The following is a 20,535-nucleotide window of genomic DNA, read 5'->3' on the forward strand; positions in this document are numbered from 1 at the left end:
TGGGAATTCGAGTCCTCCGTTCATTAATTTCTTTTCCCACTTTGTCAATGATATTAGGAGCAACCAGTCAATCTCATACTCGTTACTTTGACAGCAGTTAGTTTGACAAAAATGCTCACCTAGATCCTTGCCTCTTGTAAGTATTTGAATAGGAGTATCCAATGATGATATCTTGTGTATCCCTATTGCCACATCATGGTGTGAACAGGAAGTGCTCTCTTTACTACAGGAAATAGAGTCAATAGTGTCTAAATCTAACCAGATTAGAGAACTGATTCCAGAAGCTCCAGAACCAATTCAGTAAATTCATCCTTAAGATTCTGTTCCTCTAGAACCACTCCCAGTACCAAAATCACAGGAGTAGAGTCATCATCCTAAACCACCTTGTCACTCCCTTCCTCAAAGCCATTTAATAGCTCCTCATTTAATAGCTCTTGCATTGCCTGTGGAACCAAGTCCACACTCCTAAATATGGCAATCAGTGTAGACTCTATTAAGGGAGGCCTTGGCTTTCATTCTATTCTGAAGAATCCCATGATCTAAAAAATATAAATACGGACAACTGATATAATCAAACACAAAAAGATTATATGAAAATTCTTAGTGGTGGATTTCACCATCATGAGTATTTGTTTCCATGAGGCTAAGTAAGTATTTATTGAGCACGTATTTTGTGCCAGGCTCTGGGGTACAGGGGGCCCCTCCTTTCAGGAACTGACACACTGAATTCAGGGCTAAAGAAAAAGTGGCTCATAAATCAAGTGCTTTGCCCTGATGTTCACTTCGAACTTGCATATAAAACAATTAAAGGATAATCTTTCATGACAGCAGAGTAATACATCCATCTCCAAGCTGCTATGGAAATTCAACACGCAATTTATTCTAATGAATCCACTCCATCTGACATTGCTCCATGTCCTCCCTTAGCTCATAATGACACCAAGCCCCAGGGGTCCCCTGTTACGTTCTAAATCACTATCTGAAGCGTAGGACTCCCTGAGCCTTCCCGCTGCAGATAGCAAGAAAAACTAACAGCCAACAAAATACCCACTGAGCAACTAGACCCTTCCAGGAAGTCAAAATTCTGAAGGTAAAAGTGGAACTCTTACCTAAAAATGAGGCTCTCTTTCTTTTGATCAGCATGAAGGTAGGAATCACCCACAGTTGCAGCCTAAGGGGTATTTTTACAATTACGAGAAAACTTTGGTGGCAATTTACCAAATGCAGGCAGAGAAGGATGCTGTTGCTTTGGTCCATGTGTCATCAATACTAAGTGGTATCCTAGCTATAAGGAAACAATGATTAGAGATGCCAACAATTTGATGTCATTTGAAAAAGCAAATGTCATGCCAGACAGTCCTAAACTTCCTATCTTTAAGTCATTTTAAATGATTTTTTCTACATATAGCTAGAAAATACATAAATAATATTGATACCTGAAGGGGATTAAAAAGAAATATATTGATAGATTCATTCATCAACCACCTAAAATCATGGAAGACTCTGAGAGGAAGAATTCAGATCAGCACAAGGTCACACAACCACTAGACAGCAGAGCAGATATAAAAACAAGCCACTTAACTCTACAACCTGCCAACCTCAAGTTCGATCCCTTACACTGTCTCTGTTTTCTTCATATTTGAATAACAGGGATAATACTGAATATTGTATTGCATAATTGCATAGTGCTGTTTGGTATTTTATATTTCTTGTAAGAACTCTATTTTCACCATTAGAATAAAACACACTGAGTGCTGGGACCTGCCTGTCTTGCATTGCCATAGAGGGAATACAGGCATGCGGAAATGTCCAGCAATTCTTTTAAAAATAAGAATAAAGAGTCTAATTAACAAATGAATGCATTCTTTTTGTCTTAAAGGGGACCAACCACTTTATAAGAAGCAGGGCTGACCCTTCGATGCTAACAACATTTTCACAGGACTTCTTCTTCCCCAACTGAGACAGTTCTAGACAAGTGACTCACTAAAACACAACCCTTCAAGGAAGCAAACTTTCATCTTTCTAAAACCTCAGCAAAGTGGCACAGCGGTACCCAGATATTTTTGTTACCTGGCCTGGGGATGCTTCTTTTATTTTCTGAATGGTTCATCCATTTCCAGGAAGAAAATAACAAAATAGTCTATAATTTGAGGCCCGAATTTGGCGGTAGGAAGAGTTGTCCTTCTGAATTCTTTCCCTGGAACATCAACTAGGAGTCAAGTCCAGAGGCATATCACTTTCAGTTTCCTTTTTTTTTTTTTTTTTTTTTTGCTGAGTTGCAGGTCTTGAGGGATCTCAGTTCCCCCACAAGGGACTGAACCCAGGCCACGGCAGTGAAAGCACCGAGTCCTAACCACTAGACCACCAAGGAACTCCCCCAGTTTCTTTTTAAAATAAAAGAGAGTTAAGAGAATGAGAAGACAGGTCACAGACTGGTCGAAAATATTTGCAAAAGACACATCTGATAAAGGACTGTTATCCAAAACCTACAAAGAACTCTTAAAACTCAACAATAAGAAAACAAAATCCTTCTTTAAAAATGGGTCAAAGACCTTAATAAACACTTCACCAAAGAAGGTATACAGATGGCAAATAAATATATGGAAAGATGCTCCACACCATATGTCATCAGAGTAATGCAAATTAAAACAACGGGATAGGGCTTCTCTGGTGGCGCAGTGGTTGAGAGTCCGCCTGCCCATGCAGGCGACATGGGTTCGTGCCCCGGTCCGGGAAGATCCCACATGCCGCAGAGCGGCTGGGCCCGTGAGCCACGGCCGCTGAGCCTGCGCGTCCGGAGCCTGTGCTATGCAACGGGAGAGGCCACAACAGTGAGAGGCCCGCGTACCACAAAAAGAAAAAAAAAAACAACGGGATATCACTTCACACCCATCAGAATGACCAAATCCAGAACACTGAAGACACCAAATACTGGCGAGGATGTGGAGCAACAGGAACTCTCGTTCATTGCTGGTGGGAAAGCAAAATGGCGCAGCCACTTTAGGAGACTTCGGCAGTTTCTTACAAAACGAAACTTTTTCTTACCATGCAATCCAGCAATCACACTCCTTGATACTTTCCCAAAGGAACTGAAAACTATGTCCATACAAAAACCTGCACGTGGACATTTATAGCAGTTTTATTCATAATTGTCAAAACTTGGAAGCAACCAAGATGTCCTTCAGTAGGTGACTGGACAAATAATCTGTGGTACATCCAGACAATGGAATATTATTCAACACTAAAAAGACATGAGCTATTAATCCATGAAAAGACATGGAGGAAACTTAAATGCATATTACTAAGCAAAAGAAAGCAATTTGAAAAGGCTACATACTATATGAGTCCAATTATATGAAATTCTGGAAAAGAAAAAACTTCATGCAGACAGTAAAAAAAAAAAAAAAATCAGTTGTTTCCAGGGGTTGGGGAAGGGGGGAGAGATGAATAGGCAGAGCACAAAGAATTTTAGGGCAGTGAAAATTCTCTGTATGATACTGTAATGATGGATATATGTCATTACACATTTGTCTGGCCCATTGAATGTGTAACAGCAAGATTGAACCCTAAAGTAAAAATAAACTATGGACTTTGGGTGATTATGATGTGTCAATATAGGTTCATCAACTGTAACAATGTACATCTGCTAGAGGATATTGATAATAGGAGGAGATGATGTATGTGTGTGGGGAAGGGGCATAAAGAAAATCTCTGTACCTTCCTCTCAATTTGTCTGTGAACCTAAAACTTCTCAAAAAAATATTGTCTTAAAAAAAAAAACAAAAGAAAAACAGCTAGGAAGGGGAAAGAAAGAACTGGGTTAGCACTTGAACAGAAAAGGCCTTTTTACCAGCCAAGGTAGGGAAGCTTGACCTTAAAAGCCTATTATAAATAACTTTGGGTTAAAGAAATATGCAATGTCACCTGAGAAAATCTAGTCCTGAATTTGGATGAGTCACCATTATCAAGCAATCAACTTAGTAATAATAACAACCTCAACAATAATAACTAAAATGAGCACCTATTACGGGCAGGCACTGTTTCAGGCAAGTTAAATGCATTAAATCCATTTAGCCCTCAAAAACCCTATGAGGTAAGATACCATTAGTATCTCCATTTTGCAGAGAAGGAAACCAAGGCACAGAGAAGCTAAGTAATTCCCAAAGTCACCCTCCTAAGAATTGACAGAGCAAGGGCTCATACCCAGGCCACCTGGCTGCAGGGTCCAGGCTGCTCCATTGTCTCACTGCAACTATAATTCACTGTAAATGCTGAAGGGAGACTGTCATAATACAAAGTAACAAGAACAAACAGTAGTTTAGGGGCATGGAGAGCTGATTGCTTTACCAGCTTTATCTCACTGAATCTTCACAACAGATGTATCATTACCCTATTCCATATATTGGAAAACTGATCATTAAAGAAGTGATGACTTGCCCAAGGTCATTGGAAAATAAATAATATAGCCAGTTGCCAAACCCTAGTGGCCAGACACCAGTGTCCACACCACTATTCCCCACACCATGCTATGTCTCTGTTGGAAGCAATCCATGGTGCTCAAGTAATCTATGGGATGCTTGATGACTGGAAAGAAGTCTGCCCCATGGCATGACCTCCTTCCTAAAGACCATGTGTGAAAGAAAGGCGGTATGGTATAGCAGAATGAACACAGACTCTGAAATCAGGAAGATCTGGGTTGAAATCCCAGCTCCAGCAATTACTATGTGACATTAAATACAGCTCTCTGAGCCTGTTTTCTGATGTGTACAAATGGGATAAAAATCCTATAAGCACCATGGTGACTATGAAGCTGACATGAGACAGCACATGGAAAAGCCGGCCTCACGAGACCCTCCAAACACCCACCTCCCTGGATCCATAAAGGGGGCCCCAAAAGTGCATCGGGAGTCCATCTCTGCTCAGGGGTCTGCCTGCCCCTCTTGGGCTGAGTCATAGCATCTTCATGATAAACACTGAAAGCAAAATTGCACAAATGTGGGCTCTCCAAATTGGGTCCATGTTCCCTCAACTCCTAGCATTTGCCCTGGGAGCCAGCAGGAGCTGTTACCATGCTGTTAATGAGGTTACCAGGGTGGCAGAGAGAACAAGAGGGAGTGAAAGCGTTACTGACATACCAATTTGGACTAATAGGGACCCAAGGTTTCAGTTGAGAATGTCACAAAACAAAATAATGGTCTTGGCAATATTTAGATCAATTGGGGATGGTTTGGTTTGATCAGGAGGTTGGGGTTTGTTTTGTTTTGGTTTTTGCCCTTTTTAAAAAATCTATTGAAACTTAGAGAAACACAGCTGAATTTTGTTGATAAAAAAATAATAAAAATAATTTTTAAAAAATAAAATTTTGTTGGTGTTTAAAAACTCTGGGTGACGTCTTGCTTATTGAGTCATTTCTTTTGTTTGCATATACTTGGTCTCTTCTGGTTTCCTGATGGCCGTATCTGACAGAGTTCTCATCATTTTAAATGTCTCTTTAATTAAGCAGGAATGGATAAAACCATTTGTGTGTGTGTGTGTTTGTGAGTAGTATATTTCACTTATCATAATTCAAGTTTCATCCATGTTTTAGCATGTGTCAGAATTTACTTCTTTAAGGCTGATTTTGTGGGGGGGCATTTATATTCATTAAGGATATTGGCCCGTATTTTTCTTTTTTCTTTTTTTTTAAATTTTATTGAAGTATAGTTGATTTGCAGTGTTGTGTTAATTTCTTCTGTACAGGAAAGTGACTCAGTTATACATATATTCTTTTCATATTCTTTTCCATTATGGTTCGTCACAGGATATTGAATATTGTTCCCTGTGCTATACAGTAGGATCTTGCTGTTTATCCATCATATATATAATAGTTTGTCTCTGCTAATCCCAAACTCCCATTCCTTCCCTCCCCTACTCCCCTTCCTTGGCAACCACAAGTCTGATCTCTATTATCTGTGAGCCTGTAAAACCATTTTTAAGAGCCTCCAGGGACAATTCTCTATGCAGATATTTTCTTTATATTATATCCCAATCTTATTTATTGTGGCTCAAAATCAGGGGCCAACAAACTATAGCCCATAAGCTAAATTCAGCCTACTGCCTTTTCTTGTAAATAAAGTTTTATTGGAACCAGTTGTGCCCATTAGTTTACAAATTGTCTATGGCTGCTTTTGTGCTAGAGGCAAAGTTGAGTAGTGGTGACAGAGGCCATCTGGAGCTTTAGAGAAAATGTTTGTCAATCCCTGCTCTACAGCAGGCATTGGGACCAGAATGGCACAAAGTGTTTCATAGCCGGTATCCCTACCATAATCAGATAATTCTCTATGTTCGTTAATGCTTGTTTGTCCTACTTTATGTAAGTTCTTTGAGAGTCAAGGACTACATCTACCTTGTTCAATATTTTCTCCCCAGGGCCTGAGCACAAAGACTAAAACATGGTACACAAGTAAGAGATATCTTTTGAGTGAATGAACTAAGTTGTTAGATGGATTTTGAGTTCTTGTGGGTCATAACTGTGTCTCCGTCTTGAGGAAGAACCTGACTCACAGTAAGTTCTCTGTAGCTGTATATTTGCTAAACAATCAATTGCATGGACTCTGAAATTAGAGAATGAATATGTTTTGCAGGACATTTAATGACCAAGACTATTTTGTCTATATTTTGATGAATCTCTTCTATGTCACACAATTTATGCCCATCCTCTCTCTAACTTCACAGAATCCTCTGTGCCGCAAGCCCTGATATCTGATGTTTGGCTCTGATGGTGCTAGTCTCATCAATGATTTGCAAAGCTGGTCCTCCATCCCATGGAATCCATCTGTGCTTCACAGCGTGATCCCCAACAGCCTGAAGGGGCTCTGTGGGTGGCTCAGCCCAGTATTCATCGCCAAGGCACATGGGCATTCAGCCCACTAACACTTATATACAAGAGAAACCAGGAGCAGATGCTATCAGGTTCTGGAAAGACATAGAGAGAAGTACTGAGTGGAAGAGACCCCTGGCTTGCCACACACAAAATGAATTTGTCATTTGGCTATGGAAGATGGTTTAACATGAAAAAGAGAGAAACCAGACTCTCAAGGAGGCAACAAGACTTGGAAAAAAGAACATAACCTTTAAAAATTGTGAATCACTATGTTGTACACCCGTAACATACAATATTGTACATTAATTATACTTCAATTTAAAAAAAAAAGGCTTGGAAAGAAGAACTAAGAGCTTGGGACTCAGACAGATCTGGGTAGGCACCCAAGCTCCAATACTTATTAGCTTTGTAAACCTGTGCCTATTAATTTCTCTGAGATAAAAATACCTTAGTGACAAAATGGATGTAAAATGATAGTGTTGCAAGGACACTATGATAGATTTAAGATACCTAACAGTGACAGGTGCTATACAAATTTTACTGCTCTTTCCCCTTCAGATTTTAATGCCACAAAGAGAATGACCTTTGAAAATTTCTACTTACCAAGCATTCCTTTCTTGGAACTAGACAGACACATGTCCTTCTCTGCACTGGGCAGGGCAAAACTCACTACAAACACTTCCACGCCATCAGCCATCAGGGCCAAACCCAAAACAAAAAAGAGGGTCCACTGGAAGCGTCCATGGCCACACTCATCAATGATGGTCTCGTACTGGTGGGCCAGCTGCTCTTCTTCTTCCATCCTCTCGGCCATCAGGTCTGCCTGGCCCCGAAGACCATCCACCCTGGAGGGCGCCATCTTGGTCTGCTTGGCCTTGATGTCATCTGGGTGAGGGATGCCCTGGTACTCGCCCTCATAGATCTCATCCTCCTCATCATGGCCTTCTGTAACATCACTCTGTGCATCTTCTTCTGGATTGGATTCATTACCACGATAATAGCCATCACTGGGGGCATAGCCCTCATAGTTGTCATGATATTTGTAGTCATCCATTCCTTGGTTCTGGGACTGCCTGCTTGCCTCTTGAGCTATATCCCTTGCACTGTGAAAGAGGTTTGGGCTGTTTCAATAAACATCATCCATTCTATGTACAGAGTTGTTTAAATGTAGACTTCTTGGGTGAACGTGACACCTGTATTCTTCGCCTTGGTCTCAAAGGCGACCTAAGTATCCATGTGCACTCAATGTCTATTGGAAGTCTTTGGAAAGTTTCAAATCCTGGTCTGGTCTCCTGCAGCAATCCAAGGGTATTGTGTTGGAGACGTTGATTAGAAATGGGTCCAGCTGTTCTCCTTGACAAGGAGTCTGTGGGACTTGGCAACTTGCTGACTGGCCTGGTTTGTTCTGCTACTGAAGGTTATACCCTGGAGTACAGAGAAAGGAAAGAGAAGAATGTTATGAAATGTGGAAATTCTGACAAAATACTCTCAGAATTAAACAAATATGTTTATTAGTGCCAGTGCTTCATGTGTAATGTGGAGGAAATCTTGGTTAGACATCAGATTCATACCAAATGAAGGAGCCTTAAACCGGTGAAAAAGAGCAGTGGTCAGAGAGGCCCTTGGAAGCATTGATTAACCCATGAAAGGGGTCAAGTCTTATACAAGAATGAAATATAAAGCGAGCAAGAGATTTTCAATACAAGACGATTTTGTGTTATGGGTTTTCTGTTAGGGTAGATCAAGCTTTTGGCAACAGGGCAGGTTTATTACAGCTCAGCTTCTGTTATGAGGAGGCCAGCTTTTCTAACTTTGGCATGAAGTGGCTGTACAATTTTACATCTAGAAATGTATGGCAAAGAAATATCCAGGACCATTTTTCCCAGGGCTCAGCTTACTTTTGAAACTCAGCATTGTGGTTCCAGGGCCACTCTGACCTTGTACTTGTCTTAAATAGGCAAGAATAGTTGCTAAAGACCCAGAACCAGAGAGCTTGTGCCTGAAATTTGATTCTGCCACATAATGGCCATGTGATCATGCACATATTTTTCTGAGCCTCAATTTTCTCATCTGTAAGATGGAGATAATAATAGTACTTAACCCGTAAGGCTGTGCATAAAGTACTTAGAACAGTGCCTGACCTGCTTGGTAAACACTGTTTAAGCATTGATGTTATTTTGCTCTTTTTTTTTCTAGCTCCAGTTCTGGAAACCAAGACCCAGTATTGTCAGAGCCAAGACCCTACCTTATATCCCAATTCCAATCAGTGGGTCCATCTGTTGATTTCCATGCCCAACAGACCCTGTCCTAATTACATCCCTAGAATTCCAGTTCTCACAAGGTATGGAGTCACCATTTAACAATGCCTCCTGGGTACCAGAAACTGTGTTAAATGTGTCACATCCCTTATCCCTAATTCCTACAACAATCAGAAAAAGAAAGAAAATGTGTTTGCCTCCTTATCTTACAGATAAAGAAACTGTGTCTCAGGTGGAGTTAGATCAAGGTCACAGAACCAGGACTCAACCAGGTCCACTGATACCCAAAGTCAGTTCTTTCCATGGCTGTCGTTCTTCCCAAATGCTGTTCCAAGGGTCTGTCACACTAGATCCCCCGGGGAGTTTAGAAAACAGATTCTAGAATGCATGCAGAGGGACTGGTTCAAGCTCAGAAATTGAGTCACGCGGTTCCCCGAGTGGCTCTGAGGCCCAGCTTCTTACTGAGCAGCCCCCCCAGGTGGAGGCCAGACCCCTCCCGGACACCTTAACTCACTTCAACTCTCCCCACTGCCAGACCCTCAGACTAAGATGGATGCTCAGATCTCTTCATCAGGGCTGCCAGAAATCCACTCCCCAGCTCAACCCACCTGCTGTGAAGTACATACTCGTTCCCTCAACCTTTCCAGGCCTCCCTGTCACACCCGAAACCCACATTGTCCTTTCACCAAGCTCAGCCGACGCCACCCCACAGAGGACTGGACACGCTTGCCCTTGCCGTGCCCACAGGGTATCCCTGGACCCCCTGCCTTACACCTGTCTGCCTGGCTCTCCTCGCCCTCAGCCCTGGACAGACTCCAGCTCTGGAACTCATTTGACTCCGAAAACACAAGCGATATCTACTGGGGGATGCCAGACACTAGTGGTTCTCAAACGCAGGGTAGGCCAGAGCCAGTCAGGGCATGAGGGGCTCATTAGAAATGCAAATCCAAGCACCCCTCCCCCAAAGACTCTGAACCTGCAGAGCTGGGATGGGGTCTGGAAATCTGCAACTTCCACAAACGTCATAAGGAATCCAGTGGACTACGCTTTAAGAAACAGTGAGGTAAAAAGTCAGCAAGAAATATTTACTGAGAACTGATTCTCACTTCATCCTTTCAGATTTTTCACCATCCCCAGTAAATAAATTTGTATTAGGCCATGCTGGCCTGAACCAAGCCAAATTAATATTCTAAATCTGTTTTTATTATATGCATTTAGGACCACAGGAGGAATATAAATCACATGTAAACAGCATGAGAGCTTTGCAGAGTGCTATAAAAAATGGAGAAAGAACGCGCCAACTGCCTGAGATCTGGTGTGTTATTTCCATCCTGGGGGTTCTGCAAAAATGTCATGAACTAAAAATGATAGATTTGCAATTCCAAAAGCACATGTGGGAAATACCACTCGGGGCAAAGGTCCTGGGACTTGCTTTGTGGAAAGAAGCAGATCTTTGTCAAAACAAATTCCACTCGTCTGATCCAGTTAAATGAACTGCTGTGAATGTCAGGTGTCGTGGAGTCGGGAAGACTCACTGTCAAGTGCTGTGGGGTTTTTTTCTCTTTCATTGAGAAATGCCAACTCATTTTTCCAGCAAAGTATTTTCTAGAGAGTACAGCTATTAATCCTTTATGGGTTGAATTGGGACCCCTCCCCCCTAAAAAAAAGGTATATTGAAACCCTAACTTCCAGTACCTCATAATGTGACCTTATTTGCAACTACGTCTTTATAAGGATAATCAAGTTAAGATGAGGTCATTAGGGTGGGCTCTAATCCAATATGACTGGTGACTTATATAAAGGGGAAATTTGGATGCAGAGACAGACACACATAGAGAAAAAATGATGTGGAGACACAGGGAGGGTACCATTGACAAGACAAGGGATGTCTGAGGCCACCAGAAGCAAGGAGAGAGGCCTGGAACAGATTCTCCTTCACAGCCCTCGGAAGGAATCAACTCTCATCAGGATCAATCAAAACCAACACCTTGCCTTTGGATTTCTAGTCTTCACAACTGTGAAACGACACATTTCTTTCTTTAAGCCACCCAGTTTGTACTCCTTTGTTATGGCAGCACCAGGAAACTCATATATTCAAAAACATCAGCAAGTCTAATGATTATGAGCTAAACAGCAATAATAAAACAACCAGAAGAGCAGCTGTCAACTGCGGACTAAGATGAGCATGTTACAAGCATTACCTCATTTATCCTCACAGCCAATAGTGAGGCAATGTTATTCTCTCCATTTCACAGATGAAGAAACTGAGGGCTAAGAGGGTTAAAGAATGTGCCTGATGTAACACAGAGAATCAATTTCAGGGCTTGGATTTGAAGCCAGCTTCAGAGAGAATGTTAGGGATGATGTACAGTGGAAGAAACTTAGGAGTCCAAGGAGACAAGTCAGGGTCAGACAAGGAGCTGCCTGCAGAGCTAGGACTGACATTGGGCTTCTGACTCTCAAGTTCAAGTTTGTTTGCCCATCCTCAACAAACATTCCCCAGGATCTCTGGTGCTTAAGGCATTGTATTAGTTATGACATGACTTGATCCCCATTCTCAAGATGTCCACCCCTCATGAGACAGTCAAACAACACAAAGCATCATGCAGTCATAAAAATTAAATGTTAATATTAACTCTCACTAATATTATCTTTCATTTATTGGGCACTTGCCTTGTGGCTTTGAGCCAAGTACAATGCTAAGTTTATCGTGTGCTCTACATATTCCAACTGGGACAAGAACCCTATGAGGCAGGGGCTGTTCTTTTTGTTTTTTTTGTTTCTTTTTTTTGTGGTATGCGGGCTTCTCACTGTTGTGGCCTCTCCCGTTGCGGAGCACAGGCTCCGGATGCGCAGGCTCAGTGGCCATGGTTCATGGGCCTAGCCGCTCTGCGGCATGTGGCATCTTCCCGGACCGGGGCACGAACCCGTGTCCCCTGCATCGGCAGGCGGACTCTCAACCACTGCCCCACCAGGGAAGCCCTGTTTTTATACTCGGTTTACAATAAACAAGACTGAGGCTGAAGAGGTTGGACAGATGACCAGAGTCACAGGTTGTAGGTTCTCCAAGGAGGTTCAGAGAAGGGAAGGATCGCTATGAGCTGAGTTCTGCTGAAATAGCATCTTAGAGATTGGGGGATTTTCAAGGGCAGGAAAGGGCTCAGAGAAGCAAACAACAGAGAGGAGGGCACTACAGGCTGGAGAACAGGGAGAAGCAAAGGCACAGAGGTAGGAATGGCTTCACTTGTTTTGGCAGCAATGAAGCATCTGCCCACAGCAGAGGATCCAAGAAGGGGCGATTATGGGAGACAGACTGGGGAGGGAAATAGCAATCAGTCTGAATGCCCTGCTCAGGGACTGAGAATTTTCCTTTGAGCAAGGGAAGCCCTTGCTTCCCTTGAAGTTGTTGAAGCCCTGAAGTTGTTGTTGAAGTGAGTAAAGTAGCGTCATGCAGAGCAGGGATCTGGAAAGATTTTCCTGGTGGGAATGCGTGTCCTGGTTTTTAAGTGAAAACCTAGAGACAACAAAACCAGGTAGAAGTTTTCGTGTGTGTGTGTGTGTAACTGAAGATATTGCATGCCGCAACAAAGATGCCTCATGCTGCAACTAAGACCCAGTGCAGCCAAAATAAATAAATTAAAAAAAGAAAGACAGACAGACAAGTCTTTTTTCAGGCTGATCTGCCTTTTTAGAGGGTGGTAGGCTATATAGCAGAATGGTTCAAGAACACAACCCCTAGTGTTAAGGCCCCAGGTTCAAATCCCGACTCTGCCACTTCCTGCTACCTGTGCGCAAGCTACTGGCGACTCTGTGCCTCAGTTTCCTCACCTGTAAAATGGTTGTAATACTAGTACCTACGTTGAGGATTTGGGAAGATAATCCATGAAGAGTGCTTAGCACAGTGCCTGGCACGGATGTGATCAATATAAATTTGATTTTTTATTATGATTGTTGTTGTTGTTATGATTATTATCTGAGGATTGATAAGGAAACTGTAGCCAGGATCCCAGCTTGAGCCTTGCCTAACTCCACTTGAGATCTGGGGGCCCATCTGGACTGGGCTGGGGAACAAAACACAGAGAAAAACAAACTGACATTTAGTTATTCATGAAAACCACTGCTTCTCCAAAATGACCCAGCACAAATCTCTTAAGCATCCTCCTTTAACTCTTACATTCTGTTAACCTCTGCGTCTATGCTATCTGATTCAAAATCATCGCGTGGTAAACACTTGTTCATGATTAAATATCACACAGAACGAAGCTAAAAATAATGTTATAATCAAATGATGTAATGCTTCCCAAAATGTGTTCTGCAGAACATTAGGCCTTTTAATATGCTCATTTCAGGGGAAAAAAAGAATTTCAAGAGCAAATAAGTTTAGGAAATGTTGCATACTCTATTCACCATTTTCTTTCAGAGATTCATAATGCACATGGCTATGTTAAAAGCTGTGAGAAGACCTGAATAAAAACCTATTTCACACCACAATGAGCTACCACCACACACCCATCAGAATAGTTACAATCAACAGACAGACGATAGCAAGTGCTGACTAGGATATTATGAACTAGAACCCTCATACATTGTTGGTAGGAATAAGAAATGGTTCAGCCACTTTGGAAAACAGTTTGGCACGTTCTTAAAATGTTAAACGTACACTTAACGAACAATTCCAACCTAAGAGAAATAAAAACACATGCCCACACAAAGACTAATATGTGAATGTAAATAACAACATAATTTACAATAGCCCCAAACTGAGAACAATACAAATGTCCATCAACTAATGAATGGATGAACAAACGGTGGTCTATCCATGCAATGGAAGAATAACCAGCAAGAGAAAGGAACAAACTACCGGTGCATACTACAACATGGAGGAACGTCAAAACCATTACACCAAGTAAAAGAAGGCAAACACAAAGGGTCGTGTAGCGTATGACTCCCTGATATGACATTCTCCAGAACAGGCAAGTCCACAGAGACAGAAAGCAGATACGTGGTTGCCTGGGGCCAGGCTGGGAGCGGGGAGTGACTGTAAGTAAATTTGAGGGAAGTTGAGCCAGAGAAGTGCTGCGAGTGTTCTAAAACTGGATTATAGTGATGGTTGTTGCACAACTCTATACATTTACTAAAAATCATTTACTCTAATGAGTGGATTTTATGCCATGTATATTTTAATAATAAATTATTTTAAATAATTTTATAATTTATATTATATAATAAAGCTGCTGTTCTTCCCCTCTTTCTTCCCCCCAAAATCTATTTAACTGGTGGAAACCAGTGTTACCCGTGATTATGGACCTCTTTTTCCTTGGAACCCGTATTAACATTAGGCTCTTCTAAATAGTGAAGTACTGATTTAGAGTCTAAGCTTTATTCAACCTAGGATTTTGTCATGTCTTGAAAGCCAATTTGGCAAGCATCACGGAGTCTATTTGCATGCAGGACCCATTAGAAGTGAGAATTAGAGAAAACAGCCTTGTCGTAGCCCAATGGGCCACAGGTGGAGGGAAAGATAATTCTGAGATTTTCCACCAGATTCAATCAAATCTTGGTGATATATCAAGAGCCCAGAATGTGGCAAGTTGGGTGCAAACAATAATGGAAGATGGTCCCCTTAGCAAAGATGCCAGTAGACTCAGACCCACCCCTAGAAAGCTGAGCGCACTCGTTGGCCTCCTTGGCAGGAGTCAGTAGCAGCTGTGGCTTCAGTTGCAATTGGCCTTGATGAGACATTCACCCCAAAGAGTCAGGGCAGAAGAACATGGCAGATAACCTACACTTAGAAAGGCTAGTGCACCAACACAGGAGATGGCCTTGGGTACTCCTGAAACTATTTGGCAGGAATTAAGGGGGAACTGAGGCATAGAGGGGCAAAGCCTGAGAAGATCGTATTTAGAACCTTAGTGTAATTCTATTTCACATGAACAAGAGATAGGAAAGTCAGCAAACTCAGATAGGCACTAATGAGATAGCCAATTTGTCAGTTAGCTTTGCAGACACCTCTTACTTCAGTTCCCATCCTAATTCTGCAGGTCATGCCAATAATGAGTCCAAAGATAGGACAAGAGGGCTCAGTACAAAATATTGTCAGTTGTTTAAGAGAAAGACCACTGGACCACTAGATAGAGGATGTGAACTACAGCCCTATGCCTGCCATCGAGTCAGGGTGGGACCCTGGATGCAGCCCTCAGTTCCATGCGTCTAAATGACAGGCTGTACTGGATGACTTCTTAAGGTCCTTTCCAGCTCTCTGATTCAATATTTTCTTCTATATCTGTGACAATGCCTTGAACCATCTAAGTAATGTATAAAACATTATTATTATTATTTTAATATCTGGGATAGTGTCCATTTTAAGCTAAGAGCAACAATTTCCAAACTGATTAACCATTTTCTGGCAATGTGATGACTCTTTATTCTTAAATATTTAGAATTACTCCAAGAGGTCCCATGGCATTCTGCACATATCTCTATAATCACATTATACTGTGACTGTTTATGTGTCTCTCTGCCAGGAGATTGTGAGTAATTGTAGGATAGGTAAAACATGGGATTTTACTAATTTTTTAATCTCTAGAACCAAATACAGAGTCTTTAAACATAGAAGGTCCTTGAAAATCCTTGCTCGATAAAGGAGGTTAATAGTTATTCAGTGCCTGCTTGAAAGCAAGTCAAAATGGCATCTGGGCCAGAGTGCCCCTGCCCTGGCTGTAAATAGACCAATTGGTTTACCTTTATTTACCGAAAAAAAGTCGGATCAGCTGACATCCTGAAGACGCCACCTTTTACAAGGAGTCATTCACTCTTTCACTTCCCTACTGGCCTTTCATTGACACCGAGGTCCCGGCTTGGTGCAATGGTCCTAAGGACTACTTGAGTTATTTGTTATCAACTTTCAGACTATAAAATATGTTTTAACCACCTGCTATGCTTCCTGAAATACACTGCTTGATGTTTCTGGAGTAGGTTACATCTACTGTGAGCCGAAAATAACAAGGCTTAATCTGGCTAGTATCGGAAGATATGTTCTCTGAGGCTTCCAACCTCAGATGTCCCACTTAACACAGTGTGGGCTCATTAGTGTGACATTAAAAGTACTTCTCTCTTCTTATCTGAAGCACCCAGCTGTTCTATTGTGTTAAAACAGAAAGCCAGTTTCCAAGGTGTATTGGTTATTAAACAAGACCCAAACTACATCATCTTTTTGTTGGAGAAAAACACAAATACTTTAAAGGAATGCCAGCCTTAATTTGACTGTTCAGAATGGTTCTTTATTTTAAACTACAAAAGCAAAATAACAGTTTATGGAGAAGTACATCAATCAAAGCATCATTTAGAACATCAAGCCCAGAAAACAACCCATATGTTAAGTAATAGGGGCTCGGTAAATGCAGCTTATACACACTTATATAGTTAAATATTATGGGTTTTGAAGGACTTATTAAGAAAAAAAATGATCACACTATAATAGTAGGTGAAAATATAGGTAAATCATATATTACATCATTATACCAATAGTTTCTGTAATATTATATATTGTAAATATGTATTTATTTATACTATACAAATGTATATGGTGGGATGATCTGTTAAGATGTTAATGTTGACCTAGTAATCCCTGAAATGCTAATTCTCTCCCTCTCTGCTCCTCTGTGTTCTAAAGCCAGGTCAGGGTTTTTCACAGTGTGGTCCTCAAATCACCTACAGGAGGATCACTCGGTACCAATTAAACACAGATTCTTGGACCCCATTCCAAACCTTCTGACACAGAAGGGGGAAAGAAATCTGTTTTATTAGCAAGCTCTCCAGGTAATTCTTGTGATCACTCAAAGTCAAGAACCTCTGGTTGATGCTCTTCTTACCCCAAGAAGCAGTTAATTTCTTTTTTTTTTTAAACAAGTTTACTGGAGTATAATTGCTTTACAATGGTGTGTTAGTTTCTGCTTTAAAACAAAGTGAATCAGCTATACATATATATATGTTCCCATATCTCTTCCCTCTTGCATCTCCCTCCCTCCCACCCTCCCTATCCTACCCCTCCAGGCGGTCACAAAGCACTGAGCTGATCTCCCTGTGCTATGCGGCTGCTTCCCACTAGCTATCTACCTTACGTTTGGTAGTGTATATATGTCCATGCCTCTCTCTCGCTTTGTCACAGCTTACCCTTCCCCCTCCTCTTATCCTCAAGTCCATTCTCTAGTAGGTCTGTGTCTTTATTTCTGTCTTACCCCTAGGTTCTTCATGACATTTTTTTTTTCTTAAATTCCATATATATGTGTTAGCATATGGTATTTGTCTTTCTCTTTCTGACTTACTTCACTCTGTATTACAGACTCTAGGTCTATCCACCTCATTACAAATAGCTCAATTTCGTTTCTTTTTATGGCTGAGTAATATTCCATTGTATATATGTGCCACATCTTCTTTATCCATTCATCCGATGATGGGCACTTAGGTTGTTTCCCTCTCCGGGCTATTGTAAATAGAGCTGCAGTGAACATTTTGGTACATGACACTTTTTGAATTATGGTTTTCTCAGGGTATATGCCCAGTAGTGGGATTGCTGGGTCATATGGTAGTTCTATTTGTAGTTTTTAAAGGAACCTCCATACTGTTCTCCATAGTGGCTGTACCAATTCACATTCCCACCAGCAGTGCAAGAGTGTTCCCTTTTCTCCACACCCTCTCCAGCACTTATTGTTTCTAGATTTTTTGATGATGGCCATTCTGACTGGTGTGAGATGATATCTCATTGTAGTTTTGATTTGCATTTCTCTAATGATTAATGATGTTGAGCATTCTTTCATGTGTTTGTTGGCAGTCTGTATATCTTCTTTGAAGAAATGTCTATTTAGGTCTTCTGTCCATTTTTGGATTGGGTTGTTTGTTTTTTTGTTATTGAGCTGCATGAGCTGCTTATAAATTTTGGAGATTAATCCTTTGTCAGTTGCTTCATTTGCAAATATTTTCTCCCATTCTGAGGGTTGTCTTTTGGTCTTGTTTATGGTTTCCTTTGCTATGCAAAAGCTTTGAAGTTTCATTAGGTCCCATTTGTTTATTTTTGTTTTTATTTCCATTTCTCTAGGAGGTGGGTCAAAAAGGATCTTGCTGTGATTTATGTCATCCCAGTCTGCTGGAGCCCCGCCCTGAATCCCTACCCCTGGGCCAGTGTCCTGACCACCTCTCCCCATCACTCTGTACCAGCTCCTCTCTCTGGAGACCCTGACCCTGACAAACATCCCTGTAATCACCAGATATTTTGCTCCTGTTGGGGTTCAGGGTGGGCCCCGCAAAATACACCACAATGGCATATTGATTACTTTGAATTACAGTTACTTAAAAAACAGCCAACGCTGGAGGGTCACTCTGATCCTCCTTTCTATCTCTCTGAAAACAGGAAATAAATCTCTCATGTAAAAAGTACACTCCCTATATCTGGAGGTAGAAGAATACCCTTATTGCCAGAGACAGGGAATTCAGGCTGAGAAGCCTACGTAAAACAACCTTGTCACTACCCCAAGCCCAAACTCTAGATTCTTCACTAATTCAGCGCCCAAAACCTAAGTCTTTATGTCCTGTAAATTCCTCACAGATGCATTGTTTCCTTGTCTAAAAAGTATAAAGGCCGCCTGCTTTGGACACTTCTTAGGTCGCATTTCTACTAGACCCCCTTATGCACAAATTAAAATTTGTTTCTTTTTTTCCTGTTCATCTGTCGTGTGTCACTTTTATTATTAGTCCAGCCACAAGGACTCAAGAGGGATTGAGGGGGAAATTTCCCCTTCCCCGACACTCCCAAATGACTGATGCCCAAGGCCAATTTCCCAGAATGGGTGATGCTACATTTCTTGGTATCTGACATGATTTCAAGATATGTTCGAGCATCACATTAAATAACATTGAATCACATAAAGAAAAAGTTCATTTTTAATGTTCTTTCAATCCCTTTCAATTGTCAAAGGAAAAGTCTCCTTTGGGGGGCCAGCACAGCTCTACCTCCTAGTTGCTAACTGCCCTTTTTAACAAAGTGAAAACAAGCCTTAGATTCCGAGCTTTTAGCAAGGCACGGTATCTGGCTAAACATCAACAACATAACATTGTATTGCTTTCACTGTGTTTGTTTTTATAGTTACCCTATATTTACAAGAGTGGTATAGTTTCCTTCCTAAATAAATGTATTCCTTTAATAAGAGTGAGTTGACTGTTCTTTAAAAATTAAGTAAGAGTATGATCTTTGCCAGGGATATGGTAAAAATCTTGAGGATCATGCATGAATGATGCAAGCTTGACAAATACCACCCAGACAGAAAACACTGCCTTCAAGGTAGAATGAAAGCAACATTTTCTTATCTGAGTACTTCAGATTTATCATCTCATTTCAACTTCACCACACTATGAGATAGTTATGAAACAGAGCAGGACCCTATAGTCATTCCCCTCTGTCTTCCACCTGCATTTTGCCTGTGGAAAAACTTTAGCCAAAGAATAAGTTTAATCAGAGAAGTGAGAAAATGCAGAAACAAAGGAAAACAGTAGAAGGAGACCAAATAATAGTTCAGTCATGAAGCAAACTCAAGGACCTTTAGCTCCTCCTCAAGGGCTGTAGATAATATTCTGAGCCATATCCTGTGTGCTTGTAGATACCGAAACTCCCACCAGGTGGAAGAAGTTAGCTACACGATGACCAGACTGTAGCCATGACATAAGCTGCCACAATTCCGAGAACTGGCCTCAAAGAAATGGAACAAACCAACGCTGGAACTGAAGACTAACTGTACTTAAAACAATCAAGATGACGCTGATCAGACCACTGATGACCAATTTCAAGATGACTGTCAGAGCTGACTGTGCTGTTTCTACATGTAGCCCCTCCCTCTGCCTATAAAAGCTCTTGTGCCCTGGTTGTCAGCGGGACAGGAGTCTGCCCTCCCCACCCCCACAGTTGCTGGCCTCCAAAATAAAGCAAACTTTCCTTTCCACCAACCTTGCCTCTTTATTGGCTTTTGAGCAGCGAGCAGCCGGATCCCACTTTGGGTTAGAGTTATGCTTGTTTTTCTATTCCATAGATAAGAAAACAGACTCAGAGAGGTCAAGTCACTTGCCAGGGTCACACAGCTAGTAAGTTTGAGAGTCAGGATTCAAACTCTCCATCTTTACTAAGCTTCCTCCCCCACACCCTTATTGCCTCTCCTGCTGCCAGATGGGTACCTCTCAGAAACCAATGCTAGCTTGAAGAAAAATTAAATGTTGACTACCACTGAGAGGGCCTGTCTGCCAGATAACACAGACCCTCCAAACCAGGCCCTGGGATCCTCTATTCCTCCACAATCCCACTTCATCTTACAATCAAATACACTCAACAAAGACTGTACACTGTAAGCAACAACTGAAAACATCCCTGTATGT

At 41.5% G+C, this 20,535-nt stretch overlaps 1 protein-coding gene across 3 annotated transcripts in view; it reads right to left on the reverse strand.

The window, feature by feature from the left end:
• Nucleotides 1–20,535, reverse strand: part of SV2B (synaptic vesicle glycoprotein 2B) — a 199,556-nt gene that overhangs the window by 69,965 nt on the left and 109,056 nt on the right. For all 3 annotated transcript variants that reach the window (XM_067695876.1, XM_067695886.1, XM_067695895.1), the window contains one exon: nucleotides 7,466–8,287. In XM_067695876.1, the coding sequence (XP_067551977.1) occupies nucleotides 7,466–7,916 (451 nt within the window). In that variant the 5' untranslated portion in view covers nucleotides 7,917–8,287. The remainder of the gene's footprint in view (nucleotides 1–7,465; nucleotides 8,288–20,535) is intronic.

Source organism: Pseudorca crassidens, chromosome 1 (assembly GCF_039906515.1).
Source record: "Pseudorca crassidens isolate mPseCra1 chromosome 1, mPseCra1.hap1, whole genome shotgun sequence".
Classification (NCBI taxonomy): domain Eukaryota; kingdom Metazoa; phylum Chordata; class Mammalia; order Artiodactyla; family Delphinidae; genus Pseudorca; species Pseudorca crassidens.